Source organism: Jaculus jaculus, chromosome 3, assembly GCF_020740685.1.
Source record: "Jaculus jaculus isolate mJacJac1 chromosome 3, mJacJac1.mat.Y.cur, whole genome shotgun sequence".
NCBI classification, from domain to species: domain Eukaryota; kingdom Metazoa; phylum Chordata; class Mammalia; order Rodentia; family Dipodidae; genus Jaculus; species Jaculus jaculus.
The window spans coordinates 107,738,813-107,754,552 of NC_059104.1; the positions used below are offsets into that span (position 1 = coordinate 107,738,813).

The 15,740-nt window shown below is 42.0% G+C and overlaps 2 protein-coding genes, 1 non-coding gene and 1 pseudogene across 3 annotated transcripts; 1 reads left to right on the forward strand and 3 right to left on the reverse strand.

The window, feature by feature from the left end:
- Positions 1–3,277: 3,277 nt before the first annotated feature.
- On the reverse strand, positions 3,278–4,032 carry LOC123459457 (annotated as a pseudogene).
- A 4-nt stretch (positions 4,033–4,036) lies between these two features.
- Positions 4,037–4,349, reverse strand: LOC123459579 (DNA repair and recombination protein RAD54B-like). Its single transcript, XM_045146625.1, has one exon. The coding sequence runs from the start codon at positions 4,337–4,339 to the stop codon at positions 4,037–4,039; it is 303 nt and encodes a 100-aa protein (XP_045002560.1). The 5' UTR covers positions 4,340–4,349.
- Positions 4,350–4,874: 525 nt separating this feature from the next.
- Positions 4,875–6,657, forward strand: LOC123459458 (cell cycle checkpoint protein RAD1-like). Its single transcript, XM_045146079.1, has 2 exons — positions 4,875–4,949; positions 5,567–6,657. The coding sequence occupies exons 1-2, from the start codon at positions 4,875–4,877 to the stop codon at positions 6,500–6,502; spliced, it is 1,011 nt and encodes a 336-aa protein (XP_045002014.1). The 3' UTR covers positions 6,503–6,657.
- A 1,911-nt stretch (positions 6,658–8,568) lies between these two features.
- Positions 8,569–8,712, reverse strand: LOC123459768. The gene has a single exon (XR_006636506.1). It is a non-coding gene; the product is annotated as a small nucleolar RNA SNORD15 (small nucleolar RNA).
- Positions 8,713–15,740: the final 7,028 nt, after the last annotated feature.

Here is a 15,740-nt window from a genome sequence, read left to right on the forward strand (position 1 = left end):
TTTGGAATAATCTAGGAGACAACCCTGCATGTGTATTTAGGGAGATTCTAGAGAGGTACAACTGAGGAGAGAGGACTCACCCTGAGTGTGGGCAGCACCGCGCCAGAGGGTAGGATCTTAGTCTGAAGAAAAGGAGAAAGTGAGAGGAGCACCAGCATTTGTCGCTCTCTGTTTCCTGACTGCACTTGCAACATGACCAGGTGCCTCGTGCTTCTGCTGCCCTGTCTTCTTCATCATGGGGGACTGGAGTGTCTGACCATGAACCCAAACAAACCCTTCCTGCAACTGATTTCGTCATTCTGTGTGTGACAGCAATGAGGGAAGTATCCAATCAAAACTTAAAACACTTGAGGGAGGTAATATATACATGTGGAGCAAAACATTGAGGGTATATTTTATGTCACCTACTGGGAGGTTATAAGAGAAGTAGAAGAGAGAAAAAAGAAAAGCATGAATCAAAACCAACGGGAAAACCTGGGTGCCTTACCTGTTTCAGCTATTACTTCAGAATATTATTAACTGACTGACTTATAGACAACTAAAAATTGTTCTCACAGTTCTGGAGGCCATGCAATCAAAGTTCAAAGAATCAGTAGATTCATTGTTGAGCAAGGACCCTCTCCATCCTTAGCTATCTATTTTGATCTATGTTCTCACATGATGGAAGAAGGGTGGCAATTCTCTAGGGATTGTAATAAAGGCCCCAATCTCACTTAAAAGACTCCAGCCTTCCAAAAGTCTCACCTACTAATACCATCTCATTTAGGGTTAGGTTTCGACTCATTTTTCCCACTCTCACACAGACTATAGTGCTTGTGTTTACCCTTTTAAAAGCACACATAGTATTTCAGATATACTTGTGTTTATTTTATCTGAAATTAAGTACATGTACCCAAACAGGCAATAAATGTAAATGTGGTAAGTGGTGAACTGTAACATACAGGCAGCAAGACTTCTGTACAATAATTAAAATATCTGTAAATGGGCTGGAGAGATGGCTTAGCAGTTAAGCACTTGCCTGTGAAGCATAAGGACCCTGGTTTGAGGCTCAATTCACCAGGACCCATGTAAGCCAGTTGCACAAGGCGGCACATGTATCTGGAGTTCGTTTGCAGTGGCTGGAGGCCCTGGCGCACCCATTCTCTCCCTCTCCCTCCGTCTCTCTCTCTCCCTCTCTCTCTCTCTCTCTCTCTCTCTCTCTCTCCCTCTCCTTCTCCCTCCCCCTCTCCCTCCCCCTCCCTCTCTCTCTCCCTCCCTTTCTCCCTCTTTCTCTGTCACTCTCAAATAAATAAAGAAAAATAAACAAAAACATATCTGTAAATGTATCAGTAAAATAGTGAGCTGAAACGAAAGCATTTCTCATGAAGGACAGTATGTCCTTGGGATGGTCTAAATTGGCAACTCGACAGAACGTAGAATCGTCTGGAACATGAGCTTATGGGCATGGCTGTGAGGGGTTGTCTAGACTAGGTAAGCAGCTCCTTCCCTTTTGTGCCTCACTTTGCACTGAATGTGAGCAGGTGCTTCAAGGTTCTGTCCTCTGTCTTCCCTGGCAGGACAGACTATAACCTCAGACTGTAAGCTGAAACAAACCTTTCCTTCATGATGTTTCTTGTCAGGATTTGAATCACAACAATGAGAGAGGAACTAATATGGTCCTGTGTGAGAAATAGGAGGAAGGGGAACCAGGAACTATTAAAAATGCAAACCTATCATCTGATGGAAATTGACTTGGTGTTCCCAGGGGACCACTAAACAGGAAAGGGCTCCACACACAGGTGGGAGCTCTCCACAGGAACCGTGAGACACACCCTGAATTTCTTCGCTATGATTTCTCTGGCAAGAGTCAACCCAGAGTCCGAGAGGCAAGGTTCTCTCCCCCGTCGTCCCATGACAACACAAATTAACCAGGAAATAACTGTAAAGACGTTTGAAAGCAGACTCTCTATGAGTTTAAAATACAGTGAAGCCTCAAGCTGGTGCCCTCTCCATGCTTCAGCGCAGCTGGTCTGGAACATTCGGCACATGGACTGAAGGGGTGGGAAGTGCCTTTGGTTCTTGCTCTCCCTGGCCTGCCCTAGCTACACTAAGGGATTGGGACAACCGAGTGCACAGTCGTCGCTGAAGCTACTCTGCTGCTCACTGACTGCTAAAAGCAAAGACAATGCCTCCACCACAGTCCTTTATTGTCCCTGCTCCCTCTCTCTCTCTCTCTCTCTTTCCGGAATGAATTGTAAGTACTGCTTCATGGCTCTGCATCCTAAATCTCCCTTGATATGGAGAGAGGGGTTGGGAGGAGCCAGGAAGAAACTTCTGAAACACTCATTTCCCAGTTTGGCTGACCCGGGCCCCAGGCTGCGGGGCCCCAGCCACCCCATCCTTCCAAGATCAGAAACAACTGCTACTGTTCCTTTCACTGGCGGGAAAATGATTTCCCTGACAGAGGAAAGCAGCCAAACACTGCAATGGTTCGTACATCTGTCTGGGTTGGGTGCATAGGAATTGTAAGGATCTTTGCAGGAATTGATAAAGTTTTAACACGTACAGACTAAAAACACAGATAATGTATAAGTAGACACCAATAAAGGTTTTTTTAAAAAATGTATTTATTCATTTGCAAGCAGAGAGATAAAAGAAAGACAGACAAAGAATGGGCACAGCAGGGCCTCCCAGCCACTGCAAACAGATGCATGCATCACTTCATGCCTCTGTCTTTACATGAGTACTGGAGAATTGAACTGGGGTCATTAGGCTCTGTAGGCAAGTGCCTTAACTGCTGAGCCATCTCTTCAGCTCATGCGTATTTTCAATCAATAAAAAACAAAAGATCTTTTGTAATGCTAACAACTAAATATCTTAGAAAAAATGTGGAAAGACAATAAAAATATTACCATGCCAATCCTTAAGTTTTAATATCTGAAAAGAAAATTAGAAAAACATGTATAAAATGGATGGGATTATAAAGAAAAGTAAAACATGTCAAAAGTTTTTTTTTTTTCAAATCAGAGTTAATATTTTTATAGGAAGTGTTCGGTTTCAAGATATTCCCAGATTGAGCCGGGCGTGGTGGCGCACGCCTTTAATCCCAGCACTCGGGAGGCAGAGGTAGGAGGATCGCCATGAGTTCAAGGCCACCCTGAGACTACAGAGTTAATTCCAGGTCAACTTGGACCAGAGTGAGACCCTACCTCGAAAAAACAAACAAAAAAAAAGATATTCCCAGATGAAAGTAATTTTGACAAAATTAAAAAGATCAAGTTGATAAACTGAAAAAATCTTAGCAGCTACTATATTCCGGTAAATCATGCCGTAAACGAATTGCTTTAAGCTTCTCCACTTCAATTTTTGCTCTTAGTAGCTCTTCCTCTAGCTGCTGCCTTCTTTTCAATCCATCCCTCTTCTCTTGAACATACAATCCAATTTTTTTTAATTTTTTATTTATTTATTTGAGAGCGACAGACACAGAGAGAAAGACAGATAGAGAGAGAGAGAGAATGGGCGCGCCAGGGCTTCCAGCCTCTGCAAACGAACTCCAGACGCGTGTGCCCCCTTGTGCATCTGGCTAACGTGGGACCTGGGGAACCAAGCCTCGAACCGGGGTCCTTAGGCTTCACAGGCAAACGCTTAACCGCTAAGCCATCTCTCCAGCCCCCAAATTTTTTTTGATTTTCTAAAATTATCTGATGCTCATTTCTTAACATTTGCAGGATCTGAGGGTCATACCCTAGCAGTGACCTAAAATGTTCTCCACTCTCATGGAGAAAAAAAATCATCTCTCCTTGGCACAGAAGATGGAGATGATGTCATTCTCATAACAACAGAAGAAAGTGAGGGTGACAAGGATCTTTCCATAACATGTACTAATTCGTGCTCTTCTTGTGGCTCTACAGTATCACTGTGTTGAGGATTTAAAACCAGTGGAAGAGGTGGTTTAATGTCTTCTTGCTTCACCTCCACTTCAATATCCATGGGATGGTGATCCAGCATTACCTGCAGGGAACTGGTACCAGCTTGTTCAGCCTCATCCAAGTTTGCACTATCTGCAGGGGTTTATTGCCGTCATTGCACGTGCTTGAGAACTAAACTGACCACTGGACTCATCCCCATGGTTAAGTTCCTTACTGCTTTCCTCGGAAGGCAAAACATTTGAACTGCACACACCAGGATCATTTTGGGACTGATGAAAGGCATTACTTGTAGTACCCTGAAATAATTTTATATCTGGATTTGTTCTTGAAATCCCTTCATTCAGATTTGGATTACTTCTTCCTGGAGGTATGAGTTTTGATCTTTTGAAGGAATTCCCCTGCAACTGACTTGGTGCTGCAGATCTTCTCATCTTCAGCAGTACTAACCAAGGGGGAGCTGCGGAGAGCTGGGTGCCTGCGCCGCAGCACCGCAGGGAGAGTCAAGTCTCCCGCCTCCACACAGCCAATGGCCGACCGCGCGCCAGGCGTGCATAGCAGCAGCGGTCCCCCCAATAAAGGGTTTTTATTTATTTCTGAAAAAATAAAAATACAGTGGAGGTTATAGTCACTATCGCATAGTCACAGAGTCACCAAGCACAAGACCTGAGCTTTTGGGAATAAATCTCTTGCATCCCATCATTGTCATTAGGAAACAATAAAGCAGCAATAAAATTTTCTGGTGCCTTAGAACATTGTCCAAAAGTCAAAAGCATACATCCCAGGACCTAGGTATCCAGATTCTTGTACAGGAACCATTGAAGCTCTGGCCAAGCTGAGCCCATGAGTGGGCTGAATGTCCTTATAAATGTATTGTAATGAGGAAAAGTTTCCATAATTTGGCCAAATTATCAGTTTTATTATTTTTTTCATCTGAATCCTCTGTAATTAGGGAGACTTGGAGACTTGATGGGGCTTGTGGACCTAAAAGAGCAGCTTCCATTGAGGGAAAGATCCTGTCTCAGGAAGGAACAGAGAACACAGGTCTCCACACACCCGGACAACATGTACACAAACACATACATATAATGTGCCACACGTACTCTACCAGTATACACACATACAATAAAGTGAAGAAGGGCTGGAGCGGTGCCTTAGTGGTTAAGGTGCTTGCCTATGAAGCCAAAAGACCCAGGCTAGATTCCCCAGGACCCATGTAAGCAAGAAATACAAGGTGGAACATGCGTCTGGAGTCTGTTTGCAGTAGCTGAAGGCCCTGTCATGCCCATTCTCTCCATCTTCCTTTCTCTCCCAAACAAATAAAAGATAAAGTTTAGCCGGGCATGGTGGCGCACGCCTTTAATCCCAGCACTCGGGAGGCAGAGGTAGGAGGATCACCGTGAGTTCGAGGCCACCCTGAGACTACCTAGTGAATTCCAGGTCAGCCTGAGCCAGAGTGAGACCCTACCTCGAAAAACCAAAAAAAAAAAAAAAAAAAAAAAAAGGGATAAAGTTTAAAAAGATACTAAGACCTAAAATGTTCTAAAACGGAATCCCTCTGACCACATTTAAAAAACACATAGCAGGGCGGGAGCGGCCGAGCATGCGCGTCTTGCCGGGGGAGTTACGGGCGCTGAGCCCTCCGGCTTTCCGCCCCGCAGTGCCGGGCTCCTTCACTAGCGGGCTGGCGGGTGTTCAGTGCTCTCTGGGAGGAGCGGGTGTTGGCCTCAGAAGCAGGACCTTCCCTCTGCACCGTGCCTCTGCTAACCCAACAGACCGAAGATGACAGTGATGAGTACAGCTTAGTGGCCAGCCTTGACAACGTCAGCAATCTCTCCACTGTCTTGAAAGCTATCCATTTCAGAGAACATGCCACGTGTTTTGCAACTAAAAATGGACTCAAGGTGACAGTGGAAAATGCAAAATATGTGCAAGCAAATGCTTTTATTCAGGCTGAAGTGTTTCAAGAACTTATGGTTCAGGAAGAGTCTGTTACTTTTCGAATTAATTTAACTATCCTTTTAGACTGTTTATCTATTTTCGGATCAAGTCCTATGCCAGGGACGTTGACTGCACTTCGGATGTGTTACCAAGGTTATGGTCACCCTCTGATGTTGTTTCTCGAGGAAGGAGGAGTGCTGACTGTTTGCAAAACTAACTCTCAAGAGCCTGAGGAGACCCTGGATTTTGATTTCTGCAGCACCAATGTTACCAATAAAATTATCCTGCAGTCAGAGGGACTCCGGGAAGCATTTTCTGAGTTGGACATGACAAGTGAAGTCCTACATATTACCATGTCTCCTAATAAACCCTATTTCAGGTTATCTACTTTTGGAAATGCAGGGAGCTCCCACCTTGACTACCCCAAAGATTCTGATTTGGTGGAAGCATTTCATTGTAATGAGACCCAAGTCAATAGATACAAGATTTCATTACTGAAACCCTCCATGAAGGCATTAGTCTTATCTTGTAAGGTATCTATTCGGACTGATAATCGAGGCTTCCTCTCCCTACAATATATGATCAGAAATGAAGATGGACAAATATGCTTTGTGGAATATTGCTGCTGCCCTGATGAAGACGTTCCTGACTCCTAGTCTTGAGTGAGAGACTTCACTGTGGCCATTTGTGTGCAGTTTATACTGGTTCGAGTACTCATTCTGATCGCAGCACTCTTCACGATTTCTTGTTGGATTGTCTATGGAGCCTGAAGAAGAAAGGAACAAGGTCCCCACAGGCTAGTAGCAGCTGTAGATTGTATAAATAAATGTTTTTATATAGTCCAACCATCACTTACTCGACTGTCCCTGTAGCTCCTTTTGAGCTTATGGGGATTGTTGTGGATCAACATAAATTAAGGTCATTTTGAGAGTCTAAAGATAGAAGGTTGGATGAACTCATGTCTGAAATTTGCTGTTAATTTATATGGCATTGTTAACTTGAATTTTGAACAGGTCGTTAGTGCTGATTCCATCTCTCAGTGTCCCATCCAGACCAATGTCAGATTTACTTGGATACTTTTCAGAAACTTGGAGGTGGCTCAACAATCTTTATTTTAATAAACTTCCCCCAAGAAATTCTAATGTTTGCCAAAGTTTGAGAACCACTGCTCTTGAAGGATAGTCTCGGTTTATAACTTTTAATTGCCCCAAGGTGACTACATGTGACTTCTCCACAAACATTCTGAAGTTGAGGCAATATTAAACCAGTTTGAACAATACTTTCTTTGGTTAAAAAAAAAAAAAAAAACCACACATAGCAAAAATATCACAAATCAACTGATCTTAAATTGATGTGATAAATGCATAAATACACACAAAACACAAAGGTAACTTTTATTTTAAAAAGTAATGAAGCAAAATTTTATAAGATCCATAAACTGCAAGAAACTTTGGGTCACTGTGTTTTTTTTGTCGTTTGTTTGTTTGTTTTTGGTTTTTCGAGGTAGGGTCTCACTCTAGCTCAGGCTGACCAGGAATTCACTATGCAATCTCAGGGTGGCCACAAACTCATGGCCACCCTCCTAGCTCTCCTCCTGAGTTGTGTGATTAAAGGCACACCTGGCTGTTTTTTTAGATTTAAAAAAATTTATTGCAAACAGATGCCTTTCCCCTATATTAAAAAGAAAATGTATGACTGGGAACATTCAGAGACTGGAAAGTAGTTGAGGACCTAGTCCCAAGTTCATTATCAAATGAAGCACCGCTATAGAAAGACGTATTTTTGAAGTTTATTTATATGTTGGGAATAAAAAAATCAAACTGATATTTTGCAGATTTAATTAAGCACATAAAACTGCACTTCTTAATGTATTAATCCATGACCTTTTTGTGAAACTGAGGTGGCAGTGTACCCCTTCCCAAATTCCCAACATCTTGAAACCTACCATTCAGAATACATGAGTTTATGGGGGAACATCTTATTCAAACCATCATATGTTTATTCCTTGTATTATCTTCTCTTGTCCCCTTTCCCCACTCCTGATGGTCTTCCTCTTTCCAAATAGCTACCCATATAATTTCATGCCCCTCTTTAATCTAGATTCTACATGTCAGAGAGATGTTCAGTATGTGTCTTTGTGGGAACTGGTTTATTTTGCTAAACATGATGGTCTCCATCTCTATCCATTTCCCTGTAAACAGTATGGTTTTATTCTTCTTTATAGCTAATAATATTTCATTGTACACAGATAGCAAATTTTCATTATTCATACACCTGTCTTTGGGCACCCAGGGTGATTCCATAATTTGGCTAATATGAATTGTGCTGCAATAAAAATGAGCATACAGCTGGAATCTAAGACTTTCTGATGCTAAAGTTATTTTTCTTTGTGCAAGATTTTATTAAATGTCTTTACAGAGCAATATCCAGCCTCCAGCTGCAGTGGTAAAGACCTTGCTGTGCTGTAGGAACTGGCTGAGACATGGCTGAGAAGGGGGCTGTGGGAAGGATCCCATCTTTGGGTTCCACAATGCTCATGCGGTCAGGCAGGGGCTTCTTATGGCCAATCTTGCCACTTGGGTCCCAGGGCAGCATGATCCTCACTTTGATGCCCAGCACACCTAGTGGACAAAATGATGACCCAGCTGGGTTCCATGGGCCTCCACTACACACCAGGACAGGATGAGCCATAGCTTACTAAGAAGCTCCACTGGAGCTGGAACCTTCTCAGACAAATGCCTCTAACTCAATCAAGGAATAGGCACTTTTGCTAAAGGTGACAATACTCAGCACCCCAGAACATGGCACTGACAAGGACCAAGAGCAGGACATGACCTTTTGACTCATCACCATGTCATCATGGAAGTAAGGTTAATTCTTTAGCCACCAAATGACACTACCTGTCAAAGAACTAGCAAATTATGGAAGTGTGTGTGTGTGTGTGTGTGTGTGTGTGTGTGTGTGTGTACATGTGCTTGTTCACACATGCATTTTGGAGGGGAAGGGTATTGGTTAATTCAGAATTCTCTCTAGAGAGCTATCATTGTGACATGCCACTAATTATAATCACTGATTTGCAAAACATGGGAGGCACTGATCATAGATTTTGTCTATCATCTCAGTCTATCATTCTACTGTTTTGTATCCAAGCCAATATATACCTGGCTAGCTTGGCAAATAAAGGCACTTTTTGTTTTGTTTTATTTTTCAACATGGGGTTTCACTCTAATGCAGGCTGACCTAGAATTCACTATATAGTCTCATGGTAGCCTTGAAGTCACAGTGATCCTCCTACTTCTGCCTCCCAAGTGCTGGGATTAAAGGCATGCAGCACCAACCCTGGCTCGAACAAAGGGACTTTTATGATTAGATGTATAATGAGGTAATACTCTGTAATGTGATGTTCCCATTGCAGGCATGCATGCATAGTAACTCCTGGGTGCCCTCCAGAACTGGAAAAAACTATTGAGCACTATGTATACTTAATAGTTAAAGGCATTTGCTTACAAAGCCTGTTGGCCTGGGTTCAATTTCCTAATGTTCATATAAAGCCAGATACATAGTGGTACATGTCTGGAGTTCACTTGTAGCAGCAGGAGGTCCATTTTCTATCTAAAATGCATGAAAGCAAAGTGTAGTCCAGAGAAAGGGAGATGATAGAGATGAAGGGCTGAGAGGAGGGTTAGTCAAAATTTATAATGTTATTTATTTGAGATAAATTAAACTTCTACCAAATTTTCCCCCATTATGTGAAACATGAAAACTTCCAGATATTTTTGATTCATGGCTAACCAGCAGGTGGCAGTCTAGGATTAAGAGCTGTTTTTCCCTTGGCGTTAGATTGAATTTGCCCTCCAAGTAGTTGGTTTAACTCCCTGTCTAAGTCATTGAGCCCAGCTCAGTTGTTGCTACAGTGTTTGCCCATCATGCACGAAACCTTGAGTTTGGTCCCCAACACTGCATAAAGCCACAAAAAGTTAACTGTGGTCATACACACTTGGCAAGTGGGGTCGGGGGAAGACCAGAAGTTCAAGGTCATCCTGGACCATATAGGATGTTTGAGGCCATCCCAGGTTACATGAGACCCTGTCTTGAGGGAGTGCAAGGAATTAAAAAAAAATAAGCCTATTGGCTGAGAGATTGCTTAGCGGTGAAGGCATTTGCCTGCAAAGCCAAAGGACCTCAGTTTGATTCCCCAGGAACCACAAAAACCAGATGCACATGGAGGTGCATGCCTTTGGAGTTTCTTGGGAGCGGCTTGAGTCCCTGATCCCTCTCTGTGCATCTTTCCCTCTCTCTCTCTCTCAAACAAATGAATAAAAAGAAAAAGTAAAGTTTTAATGAATAAGACTCAAGTGTTACTCATCAAATTCTCTGTAATATTTTTGACTTATTTTTCCACATCCTTTTTAGTAATGATTGTTGAATTTATTGAGTAGGTGAGTTCACTGTACACATTATTTATAATCTGCCCTCAACACATTTTCCAGATGATAAAACTGAATCCAAGAAGGAGTAAATGACTTCCAAGGTGTCACTCATCTGGTAAATGAAGAACAGAAGATACCAGAACCATCAACTGTAGAACATTTCAGTGTCATTTTGATAAATTGCTAAAGGTTGTTTTTGTGTCTTTTTTTGTTTGTTTTTTAAAGAGAACCTGGCATGGTAGCACATGACTATTTTTTTGTTGTTGTTGTTTATTTTTATTTATTTATTTGAGAGTGACAGACAGAGAGAGAAAGAGGCAGAGAGAGAGAGGAGAGTGGGCGCACCAGGGCTGCTTAGCCACTGCAGACGAACTCCAGACGTGTGCACCCCCTTGTGCATCTGGCTAACGCGGGTCCTGGGGAATCGAGCCTCGAACCGGGGTCCTTAGGCTTCACAGGCAAGCACTTAACCGCTAAGCCATCTCTCCAGCCCGTGTCTTTTTTTTAATAGAGGGCAAGAAAGGGAGAAAACATTTTGCAGAAACCCACCCTTCCTTCCTTCCTTCCTTCCTTCCTTCCTTCCTTCCTTCCTTCCTTCCTTCCTTTCTTTCTTTCTTGTCTTTTCTTTTTGAGATAGGGTCTCCCTCTAGCCCAAACTGACCTGGAATTCTAGTTTCATAGTCTCAGGCTAGCCTAAAGCTCATAGGGATCCTCCTACCCCTGCCTCTCCAGTGCTGGGATTAAAGTTTTGTGCTGCCATGGCTGGCTCCTAGAAACCTTTTGAAATGTAATGTGAGAGCTGCCAAAATAATTCCTATGGCTATGCTGAGATGCTTACTTGTGACTCTCCTTTGAAAAGTCCATACCCACACTGGGGCATGTCTTACTTTTGGCAATTCTTTGAAAAAGTTTCTATCCATCTTCTGGGATATGCCTTCCCATCTGAGCACTTTTCTTTCTCTTAAACTCTAGGCTTAAAGTCTACATTAAAATTTTCTTTTATGGGTTGGGGGAGATTGCTTAGTGGTTAAAGACGCTTGCAAAGCCTGTTAAACCAGGTTCTACTTCCCAGTACTTGTGTAAAGCCAGACACAGTGGTACATGTGTCGAAAGTTCATTTATAGCAAGAGGTCCATTTTCTCTCTCAAATAAATGAAAATAAAGTGGAGCCAGAGGAGGGGCTGGAGGAGAGCATGGGGTGGGAGGAGGGCTAATAAAAATTTAAAATGTTCTGAATAAGCCATATGGAAACCTATTTCTTCACTAACTAATAATATGCTTATTAAAAATTAGAGAGTTAGCAGGGCATAGTGGCACATGCCTTTAATCCCAGGCACAGAGGTAGAAGGTCATTGTGACTTTGAGGCCAGGCTGGGAGTACACAGTAAATTCATTTAGTCAAAAAAGAGCAGTAGCTGCCCCAGTTGGGCCTATCACCACTCCAGCCATGGGCTTTTGCCTGCATTTTCAGCACCAGGCATGAATTTTGTCTTGTGAAACAGGCCTCGATTTCAATCAGAAAATCACTTGACTACCTCCATAGCTGACTCCCACTATAAAATCAGTGATACACCTTGCCCCTGGGCAGTGTGTTGCATTCAGTGTTCAGAGCCGATTTCCTCCCAGCAGTCAGTTTAGCACCTCCCAGCACTATGAGAAATAGTCAGTAGGGAGGAAGTTTCTAGCCCACTTTCAGCTTGATTCTCCTGCAACCACAGCATGTGATGTCTTCAGCCAATAAGGTCTACTTGTGATAGGCAGCAGCCCTTGTGGAGGCTTAGCAGTTAAGACACTTGCTTGCAAAACCTAATGACCAGAGTTCAGTTCCTCAGTACCCACATAAAGCCAGATGTAAAGCCAGATGCACAAAATGGCACATGCATCTGGAGTTTGTTTGCAAAGGCTGGAGGCCCTGGCATGCTCATCCTCGGTGTTTTAAAAAAAGCACTGGAAAGTTTCTAAAACAGCCCAGTTTAACAAAGACAAACAATCAGCACAGACATAATATAAAAGGAGACAAACAATTAAAAAAAAACAAAGCACTGGGTTGGAGAGATGGCTCAGTGACTAAGGTGCATGCCTGCAATGCCTATGGACCAAGGTTTGATCCCCCAGTACCCACACGAAGCTAGATGCCTTCACCATATGTGCCTGTGTAGGACAATGATTTATTTAGTTAGTTGAGAAAGAGGGAGAGAGGGGTGAGTACTGCTATTTTAAGACATCATGGAAACCTTAGGAGGTGGGCCTAGCAGGAGCAAGTGGGTTACTTGGGAGTGGGTCTCTGAAAGATACCCGTTTTTTTGCCCATTCCTCCTTTTAAATTTTTCTCATGGGTATTTGTCCCAGTGATAGAAAAACATACTAAAATATGTCAGATAAAATTTTTATGTAATTTTTAATAGGAAAGAACAAACATCCTTATTAAGTTTATTGCTAATTAATCCTATCAAAAGTTTATAAAATGGTATAAAAAATTTTAAGCTGAGTATGGTGGTACACACCTGTAATCCAAGCATTTGAGAGGCAGAAGTAGGAGGATTCAAGGCCACCCTTAATTCCAGGTCAGCCTGGGTGAGTGTGAGACCCTATGTCAAAAGAAAGAGAGAGAGAGAGAGAGAGAGGGAGGGAGATTTTTGAGCATGGCCTAGAAAAACAAAATAGAATATGAAAATATAGAACATTATTTCTGAGCTGGAGAGATGGCTTAGTAGTTAAGGTGCTTGCTTGCAAAGCATGATGTTATGGGTTCAACTTCCCAGATACATAAAGTGGCACATGTATCTGGAGTTCCTCGTATAGCCAGATGCACAAAGTGGAGCATATATTTGGAGTTCCATTGCAGTGGCAGGAGGCCCTGGTTGACCCATTTTTACCTCTTTTCCTCCCCCCTTTCCTTTGAAAAGAAAATAAGAACAAAACATTAAAAATAGGGCTGGCGAGATTGCTCAGTCATTAAGCATAACAACCTGGGTTTGATTCCCCAGGACCCACACAAACCAAATGTACAAGGTAGCACTTAAGAATGGGGTTTGATTGCAGTGGCTGGGGGCTCTGGAATGTCAATTCTCTCCCTCTAAATTGAAAATTGAAAACTGAAGCAAAATCCTTGGGAAATTAGTATAGCATCTTGAATAGTCATAACATTAAATTTCATTGTGGAACATTCTGAAGCACCTTACAAAGTTTTGAAGTTTTAAAAACAACTTATTTATTTACTTAAGAGAGAGAGACACAGAGAGAGAGAGTGAAAGAGAGATAGATAGGTAGAGAGAGAATGGGTGCTTCAGGGCCTCCAGCTACTGCAAACATATTCTAGATTTATGCACCACCTTGTGCATCTGGCTTATGTGGGTCTTGGGGAATTGAACTTGGGTCCTTAGGCTTCTCAGGCAAGCACCATAACTGCTAAACCATCTTTCTAGCCCTGCAGCTTCCAAATTAAAAACACAGCTGAATAAAACACACCTAGTTATTCAATGAGTAGCAACTGAAAATAATATAGCTTATAATCTCAGCATTTGGGTTGTGGAGGCAGGAACATCAGGAATTCAAGGCTAGTTTTAGATATATAGTGAAATCAAGGCCAACCTGGGCTACAAAATGAAACCCTGTCTCAAAAAAGGGAAAGCTTGGGGCTGCAAAGATGGCTTAGCAGTTGAGGAACTTGGCTGCAAAGCCAAAGGACACTGGTCCAATCCCTAGGACTCACATAAGCCAGAAGCATAGGTGGTGTATGCATCTGGAGTTCATTTGCAGTGACTAGAGGCCCCTAATGTGCCTATTCTCTCTCTCTCTCTAATATAAATAAAAAAAAGTACATTCCATCTTTTGGTTACTATCTTACCAAGTGAAAAAAATAAGAATCCTTCCCATATTTGGAATAATGCATATTTAGAATAGAAAGTGAACACAAGCTCATAAAACTGTATAAATTGAGTACACTTTTTGATTGGTTTTCAATATGTAAGTGCTGTGCTTCTGCAAGAACCATTTAGCAAGCTAAGACTTCTTCAGCAAAAAACACAAAATCATTCATATGGTCAAAACAAGACAGCTTGTTCCTATTTGGAAGTTAGAATCTCTGCCAGTCTCAAAGCAGAAAATGGGTTGGAGGGCTGGCTTAGCAGTTAAGGTATTTGACTGTACAGCAAAAGGACCTACATTTGATTTCCAAGGATCCTCAGATGCACAAGATGGCAAATGCATCTGGAATTCGTTTGCAGTGGCTGAAGGCCCTGGCCATCCATTCCCTCTCTCTCCCTCTCTCTCTCTCTCTCCCTTTCTCTGTGTGCCTCTCTCTCTTTCTCTCTCTCAAGTACATAATAAAATATTTTTAATTTTTTTTTATTTATTTATTTGAGAGCGACAGACACAGAGAGAAAGACAGATAGAGGGAGAGAGAGAGAATGGGCGCGCCAGGGCTTCCAGCCTCTGCAAACGAACTCCAGATGCGTGCGCCCCCTTGTGCATCTGGCTAACGTGGGACCTGGGGAACCGAGCCTCGAACCAGGGTCCTTCGGCTTCACAGGCAAGCGCTTAACCGCTAAGCCATCTCTCCAGCCCAATAAAATATTTTTAAAAAGCAGAAAATGTTTTCAAAATTCTATCACTAACAGTAATCTGGTGTGAAGTTTTGAAAAATGTTCAGTGATAGTGATAGATAGCAGAAGAGGTGGTAATGCTATATTTGAAAAGTTTTTAACAATATTTTTAGTCATTTATTTATTTGCAAGGAGAGAGAGAGAATGAGAATGGGCATGCCAGGGCTTGTTGTTGCTGTAAATGAACTCCAAACATATGTGTCACTTTATGTATCTGGCATTTTGTGGGTGTTAGGGAATTGAACCCAGCCTGTCAGGCTTTGCAAACAAGTCCCTTAACCACCAGGCTTTCCCTATATTTATATTTATTATTATTAATATATATTTATTATTTATTATATATATAATATATATATAAAATAAATATATAATATATAAAATATATTATATATATATATATATATCGCTCTAGCCCTATATTTGAAATTCTATTTGTCCTTCATATTATGTTGAAATTTTATCTAGGATTTAATAACGTCTAACAACTCTGATGCCACCAAGAAAAACAATACAGTAGCAAAGGAAGATGATTTCTGGAGACATTCAGTTTTGTTTTTTTTTTAAACTTATGTTTACTTATTTGCAAGCACAGAAAGATATGAGACATGAAAGAGAGAGAGGGGGAATGGGCTTTTTTCCCTGTTTTTTTGATTTTTCGAGGTAGGGTCTTGCTCTAGCACAGGCTGACCTGAAATCACTATGTAGTCTCAGGCTGGCCTCAAACTCATGGCGATCCTTCTACCTCTACCTCAAAATTGCTGGGATTAAAGGCATGTGCCACCATGCCTGGTGTTACACTATTTTTTTTTATATGCTTTTATCATCTGAGAAGAAGTTTGTCCCCTCTGTAGAAGCATGAA

What these genes read in the sequence shown, in the direction of transcription:
- LOC123459579 (XM_045146625.1), bottom strand. Translation starts at nt 4,339, where the DNA reads ATGAGAAGATCTGCAGCACCAAGTCAGTTGCAGGGGAATTCCTTCAAA.
- LOC123459458 (XM_045146079.1), top strand. Translation starts at nt 4,875, where the DNA reads ATGGGGCTTGTGGACCTAAAAGAGCAGCTTCCATTGAGGGAAAGATCC. An exon ending in GGAAGGAACAGAGAACACAG is followed by an intron (nt 4,950 to 5,566) that starts GTCTCCACACAC and finishes TCCGCCCCGCAG; the next exon opens with TGCCGGGCTCCTTCACTAGC.